The 23,536-nt window shown below is 36.4% G+C and overlaps 1 protein-coding gene across 4 annotated transcripts in view; it reads left to right on the top strand.

Moving 5' to 3' along the window:
• The window catches only part of LOC131036640 (uncharacterized), a 192,926-nt gene that overhangs the window by 18,730 nt on the left and 150,660 nt on the right, over positions 1-23,536 (top strand). For all 4 annotated transcript variants that reach the window (XM_057968571.2, XM_057968570.2, XM_057968572.2 and 1 more), the window contains 2 exons: positions 16,444-16,669; positions 16,909-17,017. In XM_057968571.2, coding sequence (XP_057824554.2) covers positions 16,444-16,669; positions 16,909-17,017 — 335 coding nt within the window. The remainder of the gene's footprint in view (positions 1-16,443; positions 16,670-16,908; positions 17,018-23,536) is intronic.

Below are 23,536 nucleotides of genomic sequence, written 5' to 3'. Positions count from 1 at the left end.
AGTTGAAGCAAGTAAATAAACATTGAAGCATGGTGTTTGTCATTTGTTTTCTTCTGCTGACATGGTTTCTTTTCATCAAACTAGCTAATTAGAGTTCAGTGGTTTTAATGGCGAAGTGTGAGGGTATTTGATCTAATTTCAGGTTCATACCATTGGAGGCCTGTTGACTGTAAGTCTCCATGAATGGTTAGTCTGAACCTATTGTTGATCTTAGTTCATGTAATGTCCCCATTTGGGATTCTCCTTGATTTAGTCCTGAAACAACAATTCTAACTTAAAGTGTGAGTTGTAATATATTAATAAATATAATTTTATCAAAATCGAATGTATTTCATTATAATGTTCGACTTAAAGTTTTAAGCCTAGTTTGGAAAAGTTGTACTTATCTTGATAGTTTCTCTGATTTGAGATATGTATTTCTATATTGTAAACATCCCCTTTACTAGAAGGTTCCAAATCTGGAGATAATTAAGTAATTCAAGTCTCCAATGTCTGTTACTTAACTCCCTCACTTCTCATTTAATAACATCATATTTTTCTTCCTCCTTGAATTGATGTATGTGCTTGATATTGCTTCCTTTTATTCACACCTCCTTTATTACATTGCTAATAAATATTGTTTTCTTGCCTTTTTATTCAACTGTTCCTTAATTCCTTTTCTTAAGAAAGTCTCTGTCTTATTCTCAATGAAGTTGGTGAGTTATATAAATCATCACAACCATGCTGAGGTAATCACTTCTCGATCGCTGCAAATAATTCTTCATAGAGAGTTGATCCTTCTGATACACTGTTTGTTTTCTCTTTTGGACGACTGGCCAGCATATGAGTTTGTTTGCATCCTGAAAGATTATGTCTTATCTTTTGTGAATTAACTTGAATTTCACCTCTTGATTAGCAAGGACTGGTCACTTTATAATCTCCTTCTCATGTATGCAGCTTTTCTTTTCCTTCTTATGGCCTTCTACCATAATTCCCCTGTTAATCATCACAACCATGCTGAGGTAATCACTTCTCGATCGCTGCAAATAATTCTTCATAGAGAGTTGATCCTTCTGATACACTGTTTGTTTTCTCTTTTGGACGACTGGCCAGCATATGAGTTTGTTTGCATCCTGAAAGATTATGTCTTATCTTTTGTGAATTAACTTGAATTTCACCTCTTGATTAGCAAGGACTGGTCACTTTATAATCTCCTTCTCATGTATGCAGCTTTTCTTTTCCTTCTTATGGCCTTCTTTTCCTTCTTATGGCCTTCTTTTTGAATTGCTGGAATAATGGATCACTTCTTTTTCTATGTTATTGATGTGTGGCACTAGTTTACGCCCGTCTTGAATGATTATGACTGCCTTCTTATACCTAGCGCTTGGTTTGAGAAGTCACGTGGATGAGACATGTCTCATGTCTCTTGTTGATCGCCTTCATAACACTTACCAATCGGAATAATTAATACTATCCTTATGTTAATTGCTTCTTATCCATATATAATCGGTGGGTTATAACATTCAATTAATCTCCTTACTAATCATTGTCTTCACGATAATTGGTCGCTGTCATTAATACTCTTCATAACAATATAAATTCCTGTCTTGATATCCTACATTCTTTAAATATTAGTTGTTTGATCCTTGCCTTAATCAATATTGTTCAATGTTATCAGTTGCTGACTATTGACTCTCCATACGTTACATTAACCTCCCCTTAATAATATTTAGGAATTTATCCTAATCATTCCTGCTTCCTTGATACCCATCTCTTGGTTGTATGCTGATTGTCGATATTAAGATAATCACTAACTACATCCTTGTTAATCTTTGATTAAATGATATAGTTAAAGGATGATGATCTCAGTTATTACAAACACTGATATATCGATAAGGGTTTTGAACACATTCCATGGTTAGGCCACCGAGCATATTGATTATTCTTGTGATTGCTACTTACGGTATTAATTCTCCTATCGTATTCTCATATTAGCACCAGGGATAAAATATGGGTGAGTCGTGAACCATATTGGAATATTTATTCCACTTGTAGCAATGTCTTTTTGGTATTCACATATCGAGACAATAATACAAGGTAGATATGTCTTCCTTGTTTGATTGGGATATTCATTGTTGCTTGGATTGTCGCCAACCAGATATGAGCCATGTCGCTTTTGATTATTTAGAAATGACTGGTTATTTTATATCACCTAGAATCATGAATAATTTTAAGTCTTTGATTAAAACTTATTTAATCGTATGTTGACTCTGGTTGCCCTTTAGGTCTTGAATGGGGACATTACAGTTCAACTGTGGGTGTTTATCTCAAATTGCGCCAAAATTAGGTGTTTGAATGAATATCCATAGCCTGAAAATCCTTTTATCCCTTGGAGCTTGCACTATTCCTATGGAGTTGTGAGTTTATCTCTGGCTAAGAAGGAATTAGTTTATGAGAAATCTGTTTACCCATGGCACCAACTATTAGTATCATTGTCCTTAGGATTCCTAAACCCTATCCTTTTTCTTTTATTTCCCCCAATTTGAGAATCAAGGCATCACTAGATGTAGGCTAGCTTGTAGCATTTGTAAGTCCCCTCGTGTTTACCAACAAAACACATCAACCGTTGAGTTATCCTGTGCAGTCAAGACCTAACAGTTGGAACCTTCAGGTTATCCCCTTTGGTCATCCAGAACAGCCTTAGGGATTCCCTTACCCAAGAGAGAATAGGGTATACTTAGCATTCTATTCTATGTTGACCAAAAGAAGAGTTTCCTTTTCCCACGTCAACACATATTATTTCTCTGCATAGATACGGGCGAGGCCTTTTCCAAATTGTAATGTCCCCACTTTGAAATAGGATTGAATAATAAATAATAATAATAAAATTAAAATACAAAAGAATAAAAATTAAATTTAAATTAAAATATAAAAGAATAAAATTAATATTAAAATTTAATCAAGTTAACAAATGGTGAAAAGTCATGAAATGAAAAGTTGCGACTCCCTCACACATTAGATATAAAAGGGAGAAAATAACCTCATTTGAGAGGGGGATGGAGGAAGAAAGAAAGAAGGGAGCATGTGAATCAAGGGAGAATCAATGGAAGAAGGAAGGAATGGGAAGTAAATAAGGAAGCGACTCTTCCAAGGGAGGGCAGAAAATATGAATGATTGTGACTCTTTCAAAGGGCATAAATGATGAAGGGTTGTGACTCTTTTGAAGGGTGGTGATTGTGAAGTGTTGTAACCATTTCAAGAGGACATAAGTGGTGAAAAGGTGTGACTCCCTCTACAAAGGGGAATATAAAAAGGAGAGAAATCTCATTTTGGAGAGGAGCATGGAGGGTCTGAGTATATATTTGGAAATCAGAAAATAGAAAAGATAAAAAGGCAGAAACAGAAAGAGGGGATATCATTGGGAGAAGTAGAGATGTATAGGTTGATTCAAGGCAGTCTTTCAAGAAAGTCTGAGCAGAAATATATGAAAAGAAAGGTGATGAGAGTCATATAAATATGGATACTCTAGAACAGATCTCGAGCAGATTGAAGAGCAGGTACACAACAGACATAAATATCTTATTACAAACAGACATGAACATATTATTGAGCAGATCTGAAAGAAGAGAATATGCAAATCAAGGATATCGAATCAGACAGAGAAGACAATTGATCCTAACTGGATATCTGATTTCAAATTTAATCAAGGATAGTCAGCAGACTTTGGTAGGTGCTGGGATTTAAATGGAGATTTAAAGTGGGCAATTTGCATTTCCTATATATACCTTATTTGGGAATTTTAGGGCAAAATAAAGAAAATCCCAATGGGGGACATTACAATGGTATCAGAGCACTGATCCTGCCAGCCTGAGGGATACAGAATAGGTGATGCAACTTTTCCAAAAGGCTTAAAGGGCCTTTGAAAGAGAAAGGAAGAAACTGGCACCCAAAACAAAGATGTTATTAATTTATTTTATTAATGATGGAGTGATTCATTGAATATTAATAGTGCTTTATATATAAATAAATGGAGCAGCAATCAATATTATTATTGTTAAGGCAGCGATCAAGGTTGAAGGTTTTTTTGTTAGCAAAAGACACATCATTATGAAAGGTTGTCTCTCATCACAATAGGTGTGTTCATTCATGAAGTCGCCTTGGAAGATATATCAAGAAGTTTGTGAAGTGCATTTGAGGTATGAGTGGGGAATAAGAGTTTATATCAGACTTACACCTGCAAATCTAAAAATAAGAAGATAAAAGGAAGATCATTAAAGAGAAAGGTTGAAGACAGATTTCTAAAAATGATTCATAGCAGATTTGTAAGAAGACTTAATGGCGGAATGTAAAAGTGTATATGCAGATATAAAATAGGAATATATGCAGATATAAAAGAGATGCATATGCAGATATAGAAGAGGAGTATATGCAGATGTAAAAGAGGAATATATGCAGATATAATAGGTTTATTGAGCAGATGTATAAAAGAGATGATAGGTATATAAATTGAAGTTGATTGAAGGCAAATAAAATAAGCTCTTTAATGCAATATCCTCTGGCTCTTAGCTAATTTCAGAACATATCAGATCTGCTATGAAGTGACAAAAGATATATTAATTAATAGAGTGGGAAAAGCAATGAAAAGTTAAACCATTTGAATAACAGAAGACCTTGAGCAGATCTAGTACATAAATGAAGCCTATTTGAGAAAATAATCGAACTGACTTATGAAGGATGTATGAGCAGCAAGACGGGGTTAGGCCCATTTTCTGGCTCTAAATGGCTTATGAGGAGCAAGATGGGGTTAGGCCCACTTTTTGGTGCTAAATGACTTATGAGCAGCAAGATGGGGTTAGGTCAACTTTCTGGCTCAAAATGGATTATGGGCAGAAGGATGGAGTTAGGCCCACTTTTTGGCTCGAAATGGATTAGGAGCAAAAGGATTGGGGTTAGGCCCACTTTATGACTCAAAATGGACTAGGAGCAAAAGGATTGGGTTAGGCCTACTTTTTGGCTCAAAATGGACTAGGAGCAAAAGACTTGGGGTTAGGCCCACTTTTTGGCTTATAATGGACTAGGAGTAGAAGGATTGGGGTTAGGTCCACTTTCTGGCTCAGAATGGATTAGAAGCAAAAGGATTGGGGTTAAGCCCACTTTCTGACTCAAAATGGATTAGGAGTAGAAGGATTGGGGTTAGGCCCACTTTATGGCTCAAATGGAAACATAGGGTTAGACCCACTTAAGGGATCTAACGACATGTGTATTTGTGTGTATACTCTGTGTTTGCATATATTCATGTGTATTCTTCGATTATTTGTGTATGCTTCATGTCTGCATATATTCATGTGTTACTTCGTGTTTTTATGTGTATGCTCCATGTTTGGTTCATACCTGATGTGTTTCCAGCATATCTACTCTATGTGTGTCTTCCTAATGTATGCCTTATGTCTTGAATATGCTTTGCATCATGTTTGATGTGTTTTCAGCAAGTTTATTCCATGTATGTTTCGAAAGCCATTTCATATTGAGCACTCCATGATCATTGCTTGAGGACAAGCAACCTTGAGCGGGGTCGAAAGAATAAATTAATATTAAAATTTAATTAAGTTAATGAATGGTCAAAATGCATGAAATGAAAAGTTGTGACTCTCTCAAACATGAGATATAAAATGGAGAAGAGAACCTCATTCGAGAGGGGAATGGAGGAAGAAAGAAAGAAGGGAGCATGTAGACCAAGGGAGAATCAATGGAAGAAGGGAGGAATGGGAAGTAAATAAGGAAGTGACTCTTTCAAAGGAGGGCAAAAAATATGAATGGTTGTGACTCTTTCAAAGGGCACAAATGATGAAAGGTTGTGATTGTTTCGAAGGGTGGTGATTGTGAAGAGTTGTAACCATTTCAAGAGGACATAAGTGGTGATGAAAAGTGTTGACGTGGCTAAAATCGCATTGCTATGACTTTATCCGACCAACGCAGAATAGAAAGATCTCGTTGAGTATCCTATCCTCTTGAGATAAGGAAATCCCTAATGTTGTTTTTAATTGATCAATGGGGACGACCTCAAGGTTTCAATTGTCAGGTCTTGACTGCGGGATAACTCAGTGATCAATGTGTTTTGCTCGGAGCACAAGGGGACTTACGTTTTGCAACAAGCTGGTCTGTTGCGATTTTCGGACTGTAAAATAAAATCAGAAGGGAAGGGTTCAGGAAGCCTAAGGACAAGGATGATAACAATTGATGCAGCAGGTAGACAGATTTCGATAAACCAGTTTTGGTTTCGCTAGAGACACCCTCATAACTAGACAAGAACGGTGCAAGCTCCAAGGGATGAAGGATTTTCAGATCGGAGACACTCGTTTTAGGCACCCAATTCTGGCGCAGCCTAAGACGAACACCTGCAGTTGAACTAAGCACAGTTTGGGTTCAGACTAACCATGCACGGTGACCTACAATCAACAGACCCCCAATGGTATGAACCAGAAATGCTTCAAATACCCCTCCACACTTCACCATTAAAATCCTTGCACTCTAAAATTAACTAGCTGAAAGAAACCATGCAAATAGAATGAAAACAAGACAATAAACACCAAATCAATGTCTATATATTGACTTCAACTGCCTATTACAACAATTTCTGCAACATCTCTATGCTATTCCTAAAATTTAACCTTCTAACTTCTAAAATCTAACTACAAAATTTTTACAACAAAATTCTAACCCTTTACAAAAGAAAGGCCTCTGCCTTTTATAGAATTTACAATTTTGAATCAAAGGGCAAGATTGGCTGCATCCAAGGGATGTAACCTGCCTTCCAAAACTTGGCAGCCTTAACCCATGCCCACTCAATTCCTAGTTATCTATCCAACCACTATCTCAACTACCTGCAACTGTCTGGATTCAATTTGAGTTTATCCGGTAGTTGGACATAACTGTCCACAACTGACATGTTTCCCCTTTGTTTCAAAATATCCTGAGTGGGGCCCACAGGCAGTTTTACAATAAAATAGTTTCAGTTCTTAAAACCGAATTCTTGGAATTAAATCTAGCTGTGTATCCTTCTGAGAATGCATAGACTTGTAGCATTCAGAGTGTTCTTTGGTCTTTGATCTCAGTGATGGACTTCAACTTTGTGGTCTGGTGGCACCGCGACACGCTTCCCAATGCTCGGTTCAGATCTCGCACTCCTGCAGCGCGTTCCTGCATCTTCAACTTTCAGCGCTTGGCTCCTTGACGTTTCAGGCCTTCTCCTGGTTCTTCGGGACGATGCCTTCAACCTGCGAACAATCAATCTCACTTTTAATCAATCCATTTGAAAAACTAATTAAATTAATCAGGCAAACATTAAATTTCAAACGATGTCGTGTTTCATCTTAATGGAGTTCGGGATTGAGAAGCTCTTTGTGAGATGTATCTTTTGAATCTCTCACTTCCTTGCATGAAGTTCGATTTGTCTTCTTGATTCGCTCTCCTGCTTAGACAAAATTCGGCTTGAGAGGTGAACTGTGAAAGCTTTACTTTTTTTAATGCTGTCTCTTTAGCCGAATTTGGGTATTTACACCAAACTGCGCGAGATTTTATTTTATGAGTTTTACCTTTACTTTAGCAATTTCGGCTAGCTCGTCCAAGATGTGCGATTTTTAACTTTGTTTTAAAAAAATGTCTAACTTGATTGAAATTTGATATTTTTATTAAAAATGAGAGTTTTAACACACAACACAAAGTCGACACTTTATATAAAAAAAATGAGACTTAATAAAATCAACACTTTAAAGCATTGTGAGAGGCTTTCACGATTTCGGCTTATTAATGTATTTTGAGAGTTTTGACTTTCACTTCCTTTCGGCCAAAAGAAACTGAATGTGCGATTTTGTTGTTTTGGTGATTCTCGGATAGAAGGCCTCTTTTGTGAGCTTGTTATCATTTTCACCCTTTCCTATTTTTGAGCTCACTAGCCGATTTCGGCCTCGAACCACGTTTTTGCAAGCCTTTGTCATTTTCGGCTTAGTTGACACTTTTGTGAACTTAGTGATTTTTAAGTCATTTCGACCCTTTTCGGCCTGAGAGCTTACTTTATGAGCTTTAGCAACTTGAAGGTTATGCATGATTTCGGCTCATGGAGCCATTTTTCGAGTTCGGCCTATTAGAGGGCTCTGCGAGATTGAACTTTGAACAACTTTTCATTGTTTTTGGACTACTGAAGATTATCGCATGAATTTGAAGATTTCGGTTTGCACAAAAGAAATGCGTGATTTGTTCGTTATTAGCCACTTTCGGCTTATGAGGCTATTTTGAGAGCTTGAACCATTTTCGGCCTAAATGCTAGTACTGCACGATTTAGGCTTAGCATTAGTGTTTCACTTGTTTTCGACCTGAATGGCCTATTTGCGACTTAATCTGTTTGACGATTTATGGTGTTTGGACCATCCATTCTCTTTTCAGGCTGCTGGATGTGGTTCAAACTCTTCTTATTTTCGGCCATATGAAAAGAATGGCGCGATTTTGACTTGTTATTTTCCTTGTTTTCGGCCTCCAAGGATTTGGTGAACTTGTCTTTGTTCATTAAACACCCAAAGCCCTAAGTCCTGTTAGAAAACTCGGCACTTTGAAACAAGATGCGCGATTTTGGAATGCTCATTATTTTCGGCCTACCAAGAAGCTTGCCAACTCGGGCAATAAGAGGGATTTGCCCGATTTTGAATGATTTTCGGCCTGAAACATTATTTTGTGAGATTTTTCAATTTCGGCCTAAATAGACCTTTTGCGAGATTGTTCTTCATTTCCAATGTTAGGTTGAATGCTTATTTTTCACGATTTTTCCTTATAGAACATTTTCGGGTTGAATGGCGAGTTTGAGAGTTTAAGTCAAAACGTGATTTCGCCTTCAATGTTTGAATTTTGGCCTGGGGGGCCGAGTTTTGAGTTTCAGCTCGCATTTGGGCCTGGAGAGACGAGTTTTGACCTTTGCTGGCATTTCGGGTTTGAAAGACGTTTTGGGCGACTTAGGTGAATGTCGACTCTTTGAAGCTAGAATGAGAGACTTTGGCCTTCGCTTCGGGAAAAAGAACTCGGCCTAGAAGGGCGATTTGATGCGCAGAGGTAAATTCATCGTTGGCTTCCCTTCATGCATTCTACCTCGAGCAAACTAACCAAACATGGGGGTCCCCTGTCGCAGAAATAGGTGAGGTGTGCGATACGCACAACAAAAAGGTGTGACTCCCTCTACAAAGGGGAATATAAAAAGGAGAGAAATCTCATTTTGGAGAGGAGCATGGAGGGTCTGAGTATATATTTGGAAATCAGAAAATAGAAAAGATAAAAAGGCAGAAACAGAAAGAGGGAATATTATTGGGAGAAGTAGAGATGTAGAGGTTGATTCAAGGCAGTCTTCCAAGAAAGTCTGAGCAGAAATATATGAAAAGAAAGGTGATGAGAATCATATAAATATGGACACTCTAGAACAGATCTCGAGCAGATTGAAGAGCAGGTACACATCAGACATAAATATCTTATTACAAGCAGACATATGAACATATTAAAGAGCAGATCTGAAAGAAGAGAATATGCAGATCAAGGATATCGAATCAAGACAGAGAAGACAATTGATCCTAACTGGATATCTGATTTCAGAGTTAATCAAGGATAGTCAGCAGACTTTGACAAGTGCTGGGATCTAAATCAAGATTTAAAGTGTGCAATTTGCATTTCCTATATAAACTTATTACCTTATTTGGGAATTTTAGGGGAAAATAAAGAAATTCCTAGTGGGGGACATTATACAAGTCTCTCCCCAAAGCTATAAATCTGAAATTATATTGGGTTTGTGGATTCAGGTATTGGACTTCGGAAGCATCTTGTTAGAATCCCTGAATTTCATGAGTTTGTTTACAATAGAAAGAACTGCTATCCTAAATTATATATGTAGCAACTTGTTATGCTAGCAATCGAAGAACTGGAAGTCTGTTATGCTAAATTATATATTTTTAACACAGAAGTTTCTCTTACTAATATCAGTTCTACCCTTGTGTTCTGTTGGTTATGTTTTGGAAATTTGGAAGTCATGAATTATAGGTTAAATTAAGCAAATCTGTTTATATGGGTTTCGGACCCAACTGTAAGTGCATATTGAGATATTTTTTTGTTATTGATATTAACATTTGATCTTTGTGAGAAATGTTTTAGGAAGAGTCTTTCGTAGACAGTGATCTTCTAGAGGTGTCCTTTTCAAACTTCATAAACCATGAAATTTTTTAGGAATATCACTTTAGTGTTTATTTTAACTTGACGATTGAAATTGTTAAATTTTGTAACGTCGGTTGTACTATTTCATGCTTCTGATATATATATATATATATATATATATATATATTTTTACACCGTTCATGGTATCGGGTGGTAAAGCGATTCTCAAACAAGTCGCACTCCTTCCGATCGGGTAAGTAAATGGTGACTAGTTTATATACCGTGGTGAGAGGTACGTAGGGAAGAGATGTGTCTTCCCACGTGGGAAGACATATCTCTTCACTACTTTAACCCCTCATCCACTTATATAGCATGCTTACATTGAGGAGGATGGACACACCGAAATTAAAAGTGTTGTGCATCTTCAAAACACGCTATAGCAGATAAAATACAACTTTCAGATCATATCTCCATCTCTTCTATTTTGATCACAGAATTTTGAAAGAACTTAACATGGTATCAGAGCCAAGTTAAGGAAGATCATATTAAAATTTTGTAACGATCTCATAAAATCTCACCAGGCTCTTACTAAGATCACATTCTCATAATCCTAATGACAACCGGAGTTAGGTTTGAAGATAGATTAGATGGAGCATCAAATTTTGTATCTTGGAAATTCAGGATCATGCTTGTTTTGAAAGAAAATAAAATTGACTCCCATGTCAAAAGTGAAATTCCTGAACCCTCTGATGATACAGAGAAAATTTAGTGGAGCAAGGACAGTGAGAAGGCTCTTAAGATAATTGTGGATTCAATAAGAGACCACATTGTACCAGTTATTTCTAAATATGAGACAGCCTTTTAGATGTTCAAAGCACTAGCTGACATTTATGAAATCAACAACACTAGCAAGGCTCTCACCCTAAAGAATCAACTACATATAAAGATGAATAAAGGAGAAATAGTTACATCCTATTTCTTGAGGATCACTAAGCTTAGGGATCAACTATCCACTATTGGACATCTAGTAGACAACAAAGAACTTGCTATGATGGCCCTAAATGGACTTCCTACCTCATGGGAATCGTTCATTCAAGGAACTAGTGCTCGTTCTAAATTTCCCAAGTTTGATAGATTGAAAACCGATTGCATTCAAGAGGAATCTCGGCTTGTCACAAGAGGAATAAAACAAAACAATGGTAATGAAGACATTCAAGTTCTAAACTCTAATTCCCACAAGAAAGGAAAGAAGAAGAACTTTAAGAGAAAGAGGGACAACAACTCAAATGGGAAGAGGTCTTCAAAGAAGAAGAGAGACATGTCTGAAGTACAATGTTTCAGATGTGACCAATATGGGCACTATGCAATGAAGTGTCCAGATAGGATCAAACCACAAGCTTCAATGGCAGAAATTAAGAAAGGGAGTAATTCCGAGAAGCTAGTCTTCTACTCAGCCCTCTCTAGTCAAGTCACCTCCAGTTTCAACACATGGGTGATTGACAGCGGAGCATCTCGACACATCACTGGATTTCGTGAGAACCTAGATACACTTGTAGAAAGTTCAAATGAAGAAGTGACAATTGGTGATGACTCAAATTATCCAGTTATGGGAATAGGAATCTGCAATATCAACCTAAAGTCAGGCATATCCCTACAGCTGACTGGAGTTCTATTTGTACCTGGTATAAAGAGAAACCTTGTCTCAGTTTCTGCACTTGAAGATAAGGGTTACAGATTAACCTTTATGGAAGGAAAGGTACTTGTTTGGCCAAAGAACTCCACCATCAAGAAAGCCCACACCATTGGAGTAAGACAAGGGAGCCTCTACAGACTTTGCACCACTCCACCTCTAGCCTTGATTCATGAGACTCCAGATTCGAATGAACTTTGGCATAAAAGATTAGGGCACCTTCATTTCCATGCCCTACCTAAGATAGAGAAGATGGTGATCGGCTTACCCAAGCTAAGTCAAAAATTTGAAGGAGCTTGCAAAGGGTGTGCCTTGGGAAAGAATACTTAAAGGGTCTTTTAATTCTAGCAACAGTAAATCCAAAAATGTATTAGAATTAGTTCATTCTGATTTATGTGGACCCATATCTGTACCCTCATTAGGGGGATTTTTATATTATGTAATATTTGTAGATGATTATTCTAGGAAGACCTGGATATATTTTCTGAGGTACAAAGAGTCTGAAGAAATCCTTTCTAAATTGAAGGAATTCAAAGCTCTTGCAGAAAATATGACAGGTAAGAAAATCATAACCTTAAGAACAAACAATGGGGGGGAATACACTTCTGATATGTTTAAAGATTATTGTATAAATTTTGGGATTAAGAGGGAGTTAACTATACCTTATAACCCACAACAAAATGGGGTAGCTGAAAGAAAGAATAGGACTATAGTAGAAGCTGCTAGGGCTATGTTGTTTGACCAAAATATAGAAACCTCATTTTGGGCTAAAGCATCTAGGACAACTGTGTACATTCAAAATAGATGTCCTCATTCTCTTCTTGACAATAAAACCCCTGAAGAAGCCTTTATTGGCAACAAACCTGACATAAGTCATTTCCGGATCTTTGGATGTCCAGTCTATATTCATGTCCCCAAAGAAAAGAGGTCAAAGTTAGAACCTTCTAGAAAGAAAGGAGTATTTGTTGGGTACAGTGAAACCTCTAAAGCCTACTGAATATACATACCTGGTCAAAGACAAATTGAACTAAGCAGAGATGTCATCTTTGAGGAAGACATAGCATTCAGGAGGTCCAAAAGCTCTAATGAATTAGAACAGCAAGATCCTCCTACAAGCTTGGATGAGGATTCCACCCCTGAGATTCAGAGGGAGACCCCTGAAGATGTTGAGCATGAAGTTCAAGGCTTACCTTTAGAAGAAAATTATCCCGAAACTAGGAAGAGACCACTTTGGGCTAAAAAGATGCTTCAAGAAGCTACCCCTGAGATTCAGAGGGAGACCCCTGAAGATGTTGAGCATGAAGTTCAAGGCTTACCTTTAGAAGAAAATTATCCCGAAACTAGGAAGAGACCACTTTGGGCTAAAAAGATGCTTCAAGAAGCTGAAAATTATGCTGCTCCAAAGGGTACCTTAAGAGAAAGTAAGAGACCTAACCTATTTTCCAGTTATATTGCTTTGATGAGTGAGATCATTGATGCAGAACCTTCCTGTGTTGGAGATGCGCTCAAGCATCAAGTTTGGAAAGATGCTATGTCAAAAGAGTATCAGTTAATTCTGAAAAATGATGTCTGGGATATTGTGCTTAGGCCTAAAGGCAAATCTGTGATATCTTCTAAATGGCTCTTCAAAATTAAACATACAGCAGATGGTAGCATTGAGAAGCACAAAGCAAGGTTTGTTGCTAGAGGTTTCTCACAGAAAGAAGGTATTGACTATGAAGAGACATTTGCTCCTGTTGCCAGATACACTTCTGTCCGAGCAGTTTTGTCTATTGCAGCATCTAAAGGATGGAAAGTCCATCAAATGGATGTTAAGACTGCTTTTCTGAATGGTAAGATTGAAGAAGAAGTTTATTTGGAGCAACCTGAAGGTTTTGTGATTCATAAGGCTAAATCACATGTCTGTAGATTAAAGAAAGCTCTATATGGACTGAAACAGGCCCCCAGAGCATGGTATGAAAGAATTGATCACTATCTCTTGGAATTAGGGTTTTCCAAGAATGAAGCAGATCCAAATCTCCACTACAAGGTAATCAATGGTGAATTATTAATTCTTATTCTTTATTTTGATGATCTACTAATCACAGGAGAGGATAATTGTATTTCTCAATGTAAGAAAGAATTAGCCTCTGAGTTTGATATGAAAGATTTAGGAATTCTTCACTACTTCCTTGGATTGGAAGTTTGGCAGCAGATAGATGGTATAATCCTTAATCATGGAAAATACACCATTGATATACTCAAGAGATTTGGAATGATGGATTGTAGATCCATGACCACACCTATGGAGACAAATTTGCACAAACTAAAGGAAGCAGCTGCAGAATCAGAGTTTGTAGATCCTACCCTCTACAGACAAATTATTGGATCTCTGATGTATTTGGTAAACACAAGACCTGATATATGTTATGCTATTAATGCACTAAGTTAGTTCATGTGTGAACCTAGGGAAATACATCTTGTTGCTGCAAAACATATTCTGAGATATCTTCGAGGAACTATTGGTTTTGGTCCGAAGTATAAACATGTAGACCTTGACCTACACGGATTCACTGATTCTGATTGGGCTGGAAGCGTAGTTGACAGGAAAATCCCATCAGGATGTTGCTTCAGTTAAGGATCAGGAATGATCTCATGGATATGTAGAAAACAATCTTCTGTTGCTCAGAGTTCTACAGAAGCTGAATACATTGCAGCCTCCATGGGAGCAAGAGAAGTAGTATGGCTTCGGAAACTGCTTGTAGGACTGTTTGGTCAGCCCTTAAATCCTACTGTCATCTACTGTGACAATCAGAGTTGCATCAAGCTTTCAATGAATACAGTATTTCATGACAGGTCTAAACACATTGAGATTCCTTATCACTATGTTCGAGATATGGTGGAAAGGAATGTGATCTGACTGAATTATATTGGTACAGGTGATCAGATTGTAGACATTCTCACCAAGCCTCTCTCCAAGATCAAGATTGAAAACTTTAGAGATAAACTTGGTATGGTTGAAAATGTTATTTAATTTTGAGATAGAGTCTCATTTATTCTGATATACTAATATATTTAAAGATGTTTAGTGTGTAAACTCTTTTATTTGTCATGTGTGTGACTCCATGACTGCATGGGCCTTCTGTGAACATTATTGAAGGGTGATGACTTTTCAATAATGAACACTTGTTTCAAATTGATATTGTAAGGTGACGATTTTACAATTATCAATTTAACTATCTTGATGGATATCATGTGACTTGATATCTGTGGACATGTCATGATAGTATATATATCTTTGAGACATTATGGTAGATATTTGTTGGTTGATATCATTAAATAAACCATAATTATGATAGAGATCTTCATGGTGAATATTATGAACATAATATTCGTGGACATGCCATGAAATCATTATCAGTATGGTAGGCATCATGTGACTTGATAACTATGAGTTATGGTGAGTATCATGAGACTTGATATTCATTGTTGAACCATATCTCCGAATATCACTATGGTGTGATATCTCCTCTCGTCACAATCAATGGATGAATTGTGATGTTTTCTCTAACATGAAATGTGTCCTCCCTAGTTAAGAGGGAGTGTTAAATTTTGTAACGTCGGTCGTACTATTTCATGCTTCCGATATATATATATATGTACACTGTTCATGGTATCGGGTGGTAAAGCGATTCTCAAACAAGTTGCACTCCTTCCGATCAGGTAAGTAAATGGTGACTAGTTTATATACTATGGTGAGAGGTACGTAGGGAAGAGATGTGTCTTCCCACATGGGAAGACATATCTCTTCACTACGTAACCCCTTATCCACTTATATAGCATGCTTACATTGAGGAGGATGGACACACCGAAATTAATAAGTGTTGTGCATCTTCAAAACATGCTATAGCAGATAAAATACAACTTTCAGATCATATCTCCATCTCTTCTATTTTGATCACAGAATTTTGAAAGAACTTAACAGAAATTGCAGTTAAACTGTAAAGGTTTTGCCTGCATTAGTTAGAACAATATGCAGATAAAGTCATTAAAGGCCTGCCATGGAATATTTTTCTGTCATTCATATAATTGATACATTCTTGTTAGATGAGTCTTCCATCTATACAATAAATTTTAGTATAATTTGTTGTCTTTTTATTTTTCAAAGATAATTATTCATTAGAATTCCAAAAAAGGTTCTTTTGATTTCTTTATTGGCAGTAATGATCAGGCTTACATTAATAAATATGCGGAAATTGATTATAGAAAGAGAGAAATCATATTAATGTCCACAGATGACTGAAGGTAGGTCAGTGAGACTCATGAGAACAACTGTATACAATAGAGCTCAAAAGACTATTGGCAATCTTCTTGATCTTGAACATGCACCTGATTGCTTATCACATGGATTAGATTGCATGCAAATGTAGTTCATTTAATTTTATCATCCTGGGAAGTAATCATGATTTCTGTAGCATGACCATTGATTGGTTCAACTATTTGAAACATAAATTCACATTATTTTGAAAAATTATATTTTCATGAATTTGATTGTATGCTGAAAGCTTAATTGAGTGACACTGATTAACTGCATTATTTGTGGGTCTGGAAAGCAGAACTCCCATTCATGGTATTATAGGAATGGCCTCATTGGCACTGGATACTCACCTGACAGAGGAGCAACGAGAACATCTTTTAACTGTATCAGAGTCTGCAGATTGCCTCCTCCATATTGTGAACGCAATTCTTGATCTAGCCAAGATAGAAGCAGGTCGACTTGAACTTGAACATGTACCTTTCAAATTGTCAGATGTTATTGGTTCAACAATAAAAATGCTTCAGGTCTTATTCTTTTGAACAACTGATTTTTCCTATTTTTTGGTTGTAATGATTGGAACATTTATGATCCCATTTCTTTTCTTAGGCACATCTTCAGTTTGCTTGCAACACTACTTGGGCAATTCATAACAAATCTGTTTTATGATTACAGATTATGATAATTAATTTTTTGCAGTTGCTTATTTTCATGAATTCTTTGTCAGTTAGACATCGAATCGATATAGAAATTTATTTCTCTGCAGGTGCGTTCAAAACAGAAGCAGTTAGAGTTATCTTGGGACATTGCTGTTGATGTGCCAGACAACCTTGTTGGTGATCCAAGCAGGCTTCAGCAATGCATTCTCAATTTGGGTATGGATGCTTTTAATCCTCCATATTGTTTAGTCTTTGAACTTTTCTGGAATTCTGTAGCAGATACAATTATGCATTAGCTATTGTGTTTTAGGGATGTGTTCCTACCCACAAACCACTACAGCACATATAAATATTATCTCTGAACTTATATTATCATCCGATTGACATTTTTAATAAACTGTTGTATTATCATCCAACCCACATTTTTATTAACTGTTGTGTTTTAGGGTGCGTACCTACCCAAAAACCTTAAATAGCTTCATATCACAATCAGATCTGATTAGAAATCAATATGATAGCAGCAACAATTTTGATTTTATCTTGGCAACGCTGATATACAAGTCGGAAAATGAATTTTCAGAATTACCACTTTCTCAGATCAACTCACAAGTAAACAATGATGGATGTTATACAATATGACTAATAATAAAGCAATCCAAATGATTTCCTAATGTTCTCAAAGCCAGGTACAGCACTATTAATATCTGTTACAAACTTACAACCTTTGGTTAATTAGGACATCACCTTATATGATTGATGTAACCTTCTAGAATGCTGAAACATCTCCTTATATAACTGGTATAATGCTGAGAATGACTGTCGGTGGCTGAAAATGATTTTAACTAGTAGCTGAATGACTACTTTTAGGTCTGGGATTGACTGATTTTACTCTTCCAAAGGTAGTTCTCACCTAGTGTTGACTGAAAATGTCATAAACAATTCAGATCCAGCATTTTTTGATGCACAATAATTCTCTGAAGTCATGAAAAACAATGTAGAAACCCTCAAATATGATGGACGATACTATAGCAGTAACATATAATCCGTCAAATGCTGAAATCTTCAACAAAGCTCTGTAGCAACACTGTAGCAGCAACATATAAGTCTCCAAACCATAGAAGCAATAGTCTGCAAAAAATCGTGATTATACCCGATTAATCCTGAATCTTGGAGCCAGACGATTTATTTCCCGAAAAAATCCCGATTCACAGAAAAACTGTTGACCCAAATTTCAATGATTTTTTGCATTTAAATCATGTTAAAAACCCCAAAAAGTGGCAAAAAAGTGACAAAAATTGCTGTAAAAACTCGCAAAACCCTAGGAAAACTCAGGAACTCACTGAACTGCTCAGAAATAGGTTTGATCCAAGACGGAGTTAGAGTCAATGTGGAATCAACATTGAAAAAGTTTGTTATTTTGTCCCTTAGTTTTTCTTTCTGACCTCTGAAAATCCTTAAATAAAGGAGTGGGAGGAGTAATGGCAGTCATCAACTAAATTTGAAAGGGCCTCAATCATACTAATCGTGTGGGGCATATGAGATAGTATTGAAGCAGCTGGAAAATCTTCTCTAAAGCGTGGCTCCGATATGACTCAAGCTTGCAGGACACCCCACCCAATGGATTCTGATGCGAACAAGTATATAATTAATATCGTATACTAGCTTAAAATTAATACTACTATGCACTATTGTAGATGGCATTTTGACAGGGAAGGAACAAACCCCTATAGTTTATAATTAATACTATAAAGTAGTTTTAAAATTTAAACTATTATAGACTATGAATATATATTAATAGTTGTGTAATAAACTATAAATTAAAAATAATGTAAAAATCTCTAATGTACATAATTTTTTTTTTTTTTTGATGGAGGAAACTTGGGTTTCAGCTTGGTCTGATCCCAAAGAGACCACTTATAGAGGATCTCTTTCCATGAGGCCATTTTCGCCGGGGGGGGGGGTGGGTGCCATCATTCCCCACACTTGTTCGAACCCATGAGCTCAACGGCCCAACAAAGGCAAAAAGCTTGTGAGCTCAATGGCCCAATAGGGGTTTGAAACTTGGTGGCTACCTCACCAATGGATTTTTTCTACCACAACACTAAACATCTGAAGATATACATAATATATATAGATATAGATATATAATTTTTAATTAATAATTAGTATAGTTAATTTTTGCTCAAACAAAGACATACAATTCATTATGTGAGCAATATATCCAAAGTGCTCCACAAAATAAATCGGAATGACAACAAACAAGCTTACATGCTTGTAATAAAATAGCCTCCGATACATAATCATTTGAATTTGCCTCTACCTAAAATAGTAGTTGCAAGCTAGTTATTGCCAAAACCAGTGGCTTTCTAATCTTTTACTTCAGCTAAACAAATGCCTTATGTTGAATTCTACCCCATATAAAAGAATTACCAATTGCCATCAAGGAATATAAAGCATTGCAACTGTGGAATATGATTTGATAAGCTTTCTCAAATATTGAACTACCCCTAGAAACCACCTTGCTTCAATCACAATGAAAGTCTCAGATCACTTCAAAGTGGCTTCCACTTTTATTAAATTCCTAACAATAGCTGGATCGCTGTCTAATAAATTTTGATCTCATCTACTTCATAGACTTAGCTTATCTTTGATCTCAGACTTAACTGAATATTTGCCTATGTAATCAGCAATATGAATATAAACAACAAAAATCTATTTTCTATAATTCATGGGTTAAACTCTATTTTATTAATTCTCTATATCTCTATGCTATGGAAATGCCTTTAAGTTTTAAAAATAAGTAGGTTGTCTATTTTCTACAATTTTTTATGATTTTTTAAAATCCAATTTTTTATCCATTTTTTCAAAAAATCGTATACTTTTGGTTTGCCGATTTTTTCCCCAATTGATTATTGCCGCTATGATATAAAGTATTGCAATTGTGGAATACAATTTGATAAGCTTTCTAAAATATTGAATTAACCCTACAAAACTCCTTGCCTCAATCACAATGAAATTCTTGGATCACTTCAAAATGTCTTCCACTTTTACTAAATTCCGAACAGTAGCTGGATTGTTGTCTGTTAAGTTTTGATCTCAGTTACTTGATAGACTTAGCTAGTATTTGATCTCAGACTTAGACAACTATTTGGTGTATTTGGTGACTGCCCTCTTAAAAAGTTAACAACAAAAATTATTTTCTACAATTTATGGGCTAAGCTCTATTTTATTTGCTCTTTGTAAAGTTATATCAATTTTAATTAAAGAACAAGTTATGAACTATGAATGCTATATATGGATATGAGGAATTATGTCAATGTCTAATAATTCTGATTTTTTATCTGCAGGTTTGAAGGAGAGAGATCATTTAATGTTTTCTATGTCTTCTCCAAATGAATTCAATTGGCATATATATCATTTAGGCAACCGGTCAATTGGTGTATTGACCGGTCATGCCTTTTAGGCATGACCGATCAATGCACCCATTGATCGGTGCCTTTACAATTATACCATTAACACAATGCTGATTATCGGTTCAAAAACCCCCGATAGCATATTGTAATATCATAATATAATGACTGATCAACATAATGAATCGGTTCATATAAACACCGATATTCAAAGTGCACGATGAATATAATCCAACCGGTGCATTTAACCAATGTTAATGCCAAATGAAACGGTGTATTCATTAAACCCGATAACAAATATGCTCGATGTAATTAAGCCCGATAACAGATGTGAATCGGTGCCAATGTTTCTGCACCAGATAGCATGTATCGGCGATTTTAACCCGATAACTTATAGCATTTAATATGCTATTGGGTTAACACCCCGATAGCATATTAATGCCAATTAACAATTGACATTAATATGCTATCGGTTTGTTAGCCCGATAGCATAATGATAAGCAATGTTTGTACAATCTGATAATCATATGCAATATAAATCAGACATGAAGCATGTAGATAAATAACAGAACAAGGAAGGTTAGGAAGATCTTATCTTGCATAAGCTACCATGCATTAACACTCCCTCTTAGCTTTGGAAGATAGATAAGGCAACCTGCATCACATTTCCTTTTCATAACTAAGATAATGCCAATCAGCAAAAATCATTTATACATGAGAAATACCATCAAGACATATGATACAAAATAGAAGAACATCACCTGAGCATGTGACATAAAGTATTATTTTAACATGTGATAAAAGTAAGAGAATCATCACCTGATCATGTGAGAAATCACCAAAACATGTGATCTGTAAGATTCATCAAGATATCACCTAACACATGATATCAGTATTGCCTAACATGCAATACTTAAGGATAAGTCTATGAGAAAGGTTAGTTTCTCATCATATCCAAGTTGTGATAAGTGCAATAACATTTATAAATGTTTATCACAACATAGTAATGGCACATCCATGACTTACCAGAGATCCAACATGATCAATGGTTGAGATATTACCTACACGTGATATCAGTATTGCCTAACACGCAATACAAGGATAACCATATGAGAAGTGCTTAAGTTCTCATCATATCCAAGTTGTGATAATGCAATAACATTTGTACAAATGTTGTATCACAACATAGTCATGGCACATCCATGACTTACCAGTGATCCAACATGATTACTGGTTTGACTATCATAAGATCGTCACCTTATGATGTCTACATACAAGTGTTCAGTATCTGAGAGATCGTCACCTCTTAGATATGAACACAGGTGGCAAGAAGCCAAGAGATAGTCCAAACATGACAAAGAAGTTTACACCTTAAACATCTTAAATATATGTAAGTATAGATTACAAAGCAGATTACCTTTCTATCATACCTAAACCCTTTCTGAAGTGATCAACCTTCACTCTGGAAAGTGGTTTGGTCAGAATATTTGCAGTCTGATCTCCTGTACACACATATTCTAACTTTATCACATTCCTGTCAACCATATCTCGTACATAGTGATATGGAATCTCAATATGTTTGGACCTGTCATGAAATACTGGATTTACAGAGAGTTTTATACAGCTTTGATTATCACACTGAATGACTGTAGGTTTCATAGGTTCTCCAAATAATCCCACGAGCAATTTCCTTAGCCATACTGCTTCTCGGGCAGCCATTGAAGCTGCAATATATTCAGCCTCTATGGAACTCTGAGCTACTGAAGATTGTTTTCTGCTGATCCAGGATATCATGGCTGACCCTAAACTGAAGCAGCACCCTGAAGTGCTCTTTCTGTCAGTCACACTGCCAGCCCAATTTGAATCTGTAAATCCATGTAGATCTATGTCAACCTTTTCATATTTAAGACCAAGCTTTAGGGTACCTTGTAGATATCTCATTATATGCTTTATTGCAACCAGGTGTATCTCCTTAGGTTCACACATGAACTGACTTAAGGCATTAACAACATAGTAGATATCTGGCCTTGTATTTACTAGATACATTAGGGACCCAATCATCTGCCTGTATTGAGTGGGGTCAGCAGGTCTTGATTCTGCTGCTGCTTCTTTAAGTTTGTGGAAGTTGGTTTCCATAGGAGAGGTCATGGGTCTGCAGTTTAGCATTCCAAATCTTGTCAATATGTCCAAGGTGTACTTCCCTTGGTTCAGTACAATATTATCAGAATTCTGCCATACTTCCAATCCTAGGAAGTAATGAAGAAGCCCCAAGTCTTTCATATCAAATTTTGTGGATAGATCTTTCTTGCATTGATCTATTAGGTGATCATCTTCTGTAATTAATAAGTCATCAACATATAAAATTAATATTAACATATCACCTTTATTTCTTTTGAGGTAGAGATTAGGATCTGCATCATTCTTAGAGAAACCCAACTTTGAGAGATAGGTGTCAATTCTTTCATACCAAACTCTGGGAGCCTGTTTGAGCCCATAAAGAGCTTTCTTGAGTCTACACACATGAGACTTTGCATCATGAATTTCAAACCCTTCAGGTTGCTCTAAGTAGACTTCTTCCATGATCTCGCCATTTAGGAATGCTGTCTTAACATCCATCTGTACCTTCCACCCCTTTGCTGCTGCAATGGCTAGGACAGCTCTTACTGATGTGTACCTGGCAACAGGTGCAAATGTTTCTTCGTAATCTATTCCTTCCTTCTGTGAGAACCCTCTAGCTACAAATCTGGCCTTGTGTTTTTCAATACTGCCATTTGCAGCATGCTTGATTTTAAACAACCATTTAGAAGACACAACAGACTTCTTGGTTGGCCTAGGAACAATCTCCCAGACATCATTCTTCATAATGGACTGATATTCTTCAGTCATGGCATCTATCCATACTTGATGTTTGAGTGCATCTGAAACATTGTTAGGTTCAGCTTTAGAGAGATCATTCATAAGTGCAACATAGTTGATGAATTTATTAAGCCTCTTGCTTTCCCTGAAGGTTCCTGAAGGAGCAGCGAACTTTTGAGCTTCTGCTATAGTTTTGGTGGCCCATAGTGGTCTTTTCTTGCGATTATCTATAGGTGGGTCTTGTGTTTCACTTATAGTTTCCTCAAGATACTCCCTCTGAAGCTCAGGAGTAGGTTCTTCTTCTAGGTTAGGAGTAGGATTATGAATTTCAGGTTCTATTGTATTTTGGGCCCTTTTGAAGGCTAAATCTTCTTTGAAGATTACATCCCTACTGAGTTCAATATTTCTCTGCCCTTGTACATAGATTCTATAGGCTTTAGAAGTTTCACTGTATCCTACAAGTATTCCC

This window comes from Cryptomeria japonica, chromosome 1, assembly GCF_030272615.1.
Source record: "Cryptomeria japonica chromosome 1, Sugi_1.0, whole genome shotgun sequence".
Classification (NCBI taxonomy): Eukaryota; Viridiplantae; Streptophyta; class Pinopsida; order Cupressales; family Cupressaceae; genus Cryptomeria; species Cryptomeria japonica.
The sequence above is the reverse complement of the archived record's forward strand: the minus strand, read 5'-3'. Positions and strand labels throughout refer to the sequence as shown.